This window comes from Nicotiana tabacum, chromosome 21 (assembly GCF_000715075.1).
Source record: "Nicotiana tabacum cultivar K326 chromosome 21, ASM71507v2, whole genome shotgun sequence".
Lineage (NCBI taxonomy): Eukaryota > Viridiplantae > Streptophyta > Magnoliopsida > Solanales > Solanaceae > Nicotiana > Nicotiana tabacum.
Window position 1 is genome coordinate 79,912,790 of NC_134100.1, and position 3,949 is coordinate 79,916,738.

General features: G+C 34.3%; 1 protein-coding gene across 1 annotated transcript; it reads left to right on the forward strand.

Moving 5' to 3' along the window:
• The first annotated feature begins 2,923 nt into the window (after positions 1 to 2,923).
• On the forward strand, positions 2,924 to 3,539 carry LOC107804842 (histone H3.2-like). Its single transcript, XM_016628781.2, has one exon. The coding sequence runs from the start codon at positions 2,976 to 2,978 to the stop codon at positions 3,384 to 3,386; it is 411 nt and encodes a 136-aa protein (XP_016484267.1). The 5' UTR covers positions 2,924 to 2,975; the 3' UTR covers positions 3,387 to 3,539.
• The last annotated feature ends 410 nt before the right edge of the window (positions 3,540 to 3,949 follow it).

Genomic DNA, 3,949 nt, shown 5'->3' on the forward strand with positions numbered 1-3,949 from the left:
GACATACGTCCAAATCCAAAATTATCATACGAACCTATTGGAATCGTCAAATCCCGATTCCGGGGTTGTTTTCTCTCAAAATATTGACCGAAGTCAAACTTGACCTTTTAAGGTTAACTTAAGGAACCAAGTGTTCCGATTTCAACCCAAACACATCCAAATCCCGAACCAACCATCCCTGCAAGTTATAAATCATTAAAAATATATTCGGAGAATTTTATTTAAGGTAACGGGGTTCTAAAAGTCGAAACGACCGGTTGGGTCGTTACAACTTATCACTGGTGAGGATTCTTAGTTAATACACGATACCAAGGATGTGCTGCAATCCTCCTTTAAAATCAAAGATTTGGGGGAACTCGAGTATTTTTTAGGCATTGAATTTTCCAGGAGTGCTGAGGGGATTTTCATGCACCAGAGGAAGTATGCCTTGGAGTTGATTGTTGATTTGGATCTTTTTGGTTCCACGCCTGTTGCCACACTCATGGAGTTGAATGTCAAGTTCATTGGGAGGCTGCACTTAGGGTGATTAAATATGTTAAGTCTTGTCCTGGTCTAGGGGTTTATTGTCTGTTGTTTATTCTGAGTCTCTCCTTGCCTTTTGTGATACTGCTTGGGCCTCCTGTCCAAATACTAGAAGATCATTCTCAAGGTATTTGGTTAAATTTGGTTCTTCCCTGATTTGTTGGAAGTCCAAGAAGCAAACCACTATCTCTAGGAGCTCTGCAGAAGCAGAATATAGAAGCATGGCTTCTATAGTGGCTGAATTGGTTTGGCTCCTTGAGTTGTTCAAAGAGTTAAGGGTCACTCTTTCCTTACATGATCCCATATTCTGTGACAGTAAATCAGCTCTTCAGAAAGCTGCAAACCCTGTTTTACACGAGCGCACCAAACGCATCGATATTTATTGCCACTTCATCCGGAAAAAGGTGCAAAATGATCTCATCAGTACTCTATATCTTGCAACTGCTTTTCAACAAGCAGACTTTCTCAATAAGGGTCTTGGGAGACCTCAACATAATAATTTATTATCCAAGCTAGGCATGAAGAACATCTTCATGTCCCCTAGCTTGGGGGGGGGGAGGGGAGGGAGGGGGAATAATGAGATACTTCGAGTCACGTGTGAAGCAATGTATGGAGTCACTTAAGCTAACTAAAGTTAGTAGGTTATTAATAGTTAACTAGAGTTAGGTATAAATAGTTAGTTGACAACTGTGAGTTAGTTAGATAAATACATATACATTGTACAAATTTTGTGTGGAATGAAAAAATATCGAGAAACTTCTCCTCTCTCCTTCTCTCTCTCTCTTGTTCATCTTCTTTCATCAATTCTTCATCACGATTTAGCAATCTAATACCCCTAAATTATGCAAAACGGTTTACCCATGCTCTCCTTTTATAGTTCGGTTCAAATAAATTCTTAACGTTATCAAACTAGCTTGTATTTGTCCTTATTTTTTAACAGGAAATTATTAGAATCTCTAATTGAATTATTTAGAACCAAAAAAATTGCCATGCGTCCAACAAATGGCTTAAAATAAAACTAACCGTTTCTCCATGTCCTCTTCTTCCCTTCCAATTTCTTCTTCTTCTTCTTCTTCTCCATTAGAGCGGAGGAAAAAAATAAAAACTAAAAAACAATTGCGTTACATAAAAAAAAAATAAAAGATAAATGAAAAAGTAAAAAATGTGGCGACCAATAATTAACAATAAGCGTATACGTTTTATACATTGTTGTTCCAATTTAGGGTGTGTTTTAATTGAGGGTATTTTCGTGCAGATTTTATCTCCCCATACAATAATATTTGTTTTTAATTAATTTAAAATACTGGTTAGTTTTCAATTATCGGTTCAAAAACTGGCTAGCCCATACTATTTTGACTAAGAAAATAGATCTTAGACTTAAATCAACTCAAAAGCTAGATCATGGTGAAAATTCCCTTTTTTCTTTCCATCAGAAAAAATAAATTTCAACTCATGCACGATTCTTGCTTAGCCACATAATTAATAAGATTATAACACGAAGAAACAATGTCGATGATATTGGTTTCATAGAGTACCCAAACTGACATAAATAAGCAATAAAAGACCACAAATTAAAACTACATGAAAGATCGATTCCATTACTCAAATAATCAATCAACTATTTAAAATTACTTAATAAAGTTATGCTTTATTTTTGTTTGTAATAGAAAAACTGCTTAACTATTTCTGTAGCACTGAGAATGTCACTCAACTAGATTTCTCAAACTTTCATGACTATATACCTATTTTACCCTCTAAATTATCTACCTTTATTTTTAATAGTTTTTAATATTATAATTTTTTCCCTGTTTACTTCATATTATGTACTCACCTATATAATTTTTAATTTTATATATTATAATATTTTAAGTTGTATGATCTTATCCATATAGCATAACCATATGAATTATTATTCAAAAAAATTTTCATCTTAAAAAATAAAATAGTTTTAAAATTGTATATATCTCTACACTGAAATTATTTATTTATATATGTATCCTCATTTTTTATAATAGTTTTCTTAAAAATATGTAGATATTTAATGATTTTTGATTTAAATAAATAAAAGTAATTATTAACTATCTTGCTTGCATTAAACAACTGCAGTGGTTTGGAGGCCTAAAACAATTACATGTCTTTCTTCTGTGCTGACACTTGTCATATCAAGTAAACACGTGAGTACATTGAGAAAGAAAACATGTTTAAAAAAATCGGTAAGAAAACAAATTAGGGATTAACTAACTTAATCACGTGGCGACTAAAGATTTATTACTTTGGTAGCACATAGATTACTAAACAAGTTAAGGGACTAACTAATTTAACGCCAAAAAATTTTAAACTCTTTTCAAAATTTCCCAAAATTCCCGCCCCACTTCCCTCCTATAAAACTTCCTCATTACACATCTCACAAATTCACCATTATCTCACAGTCAAAGCATTTCCCAATCTACAAAATGGCTCGTACTAAGCAAACAGCTCGCAAATCAACAGGTGGTAAGGCTCCAAGGAAGCAGCTAGCTACAAAGGCTGCGAGAAAGTCAGCTCCGGCTACCGGAGGAGTGAAGAAACCTCACCGTTTCCGTCCCGGAACTGTAGCTTTAAGGGAAATTCGGAAGTACCAGAAATCGACAGAGTTGTTGATAAGAAAGTTGCCGTTTCAGAGGCTAGTGAGGGAAATAGCACAGGATTTCAAGACAGATCTGAGGTTCCAAAGCAGTGCTGTTGCTGCCCTACAAGAGGCTACTGAGGCTTACCTTGTTGGACTCTTTGAAGATACAAATCTCTGTGCCATTCACGCGAAAAGGGTCACTATCATGCCCAAGGACATTCAGCTCGCTAGGAGGATTCGTGGTGAAAGGGCTTAGGATGAAACTTGTTACGCTTATGGTTATGGATAAATTCGTGTTCTCTGATCTAGGGCATTGTTTTTTGTGTCTTTTTGCTGAATGTTAGGGTTAGTGATGTAAATCAAGTGACTTGTTTCGATCAATATATGTAAAACCTCTGGTTTATTAGTATTTTGAAATCTTATTAATGCTGTTACATCTTATTAGCGTTTGTACTTTTGATGTTTGATTATTTGTTTAGAAGGAACTCAATAGAAACATCAAATTATTTTTTCCTTGTTATCATTTGTGTAGAAATTATCTTTTCCTTTTTCACTACTTACTGGTGCTTGGCACTTCGTATTCTGCTTATGAAATATTAAACCCCCACATTCTACTAAAGAACGAAGAAAAAGATTATGTCTTTGTAGGAAATGGAACTCAATACTAGCAGTTCCTAAGTTCTGACATTACTAGTTAAACATGGACTTAAAAATCCTCTATGTGGTGTAGGGTGTTTAAACTTTGAATTTCCTTTATCATTATTTGAAACTAAGATTGATTTGGGTTTGTTATCAAATGCTTATTTACTATTGTTGTAG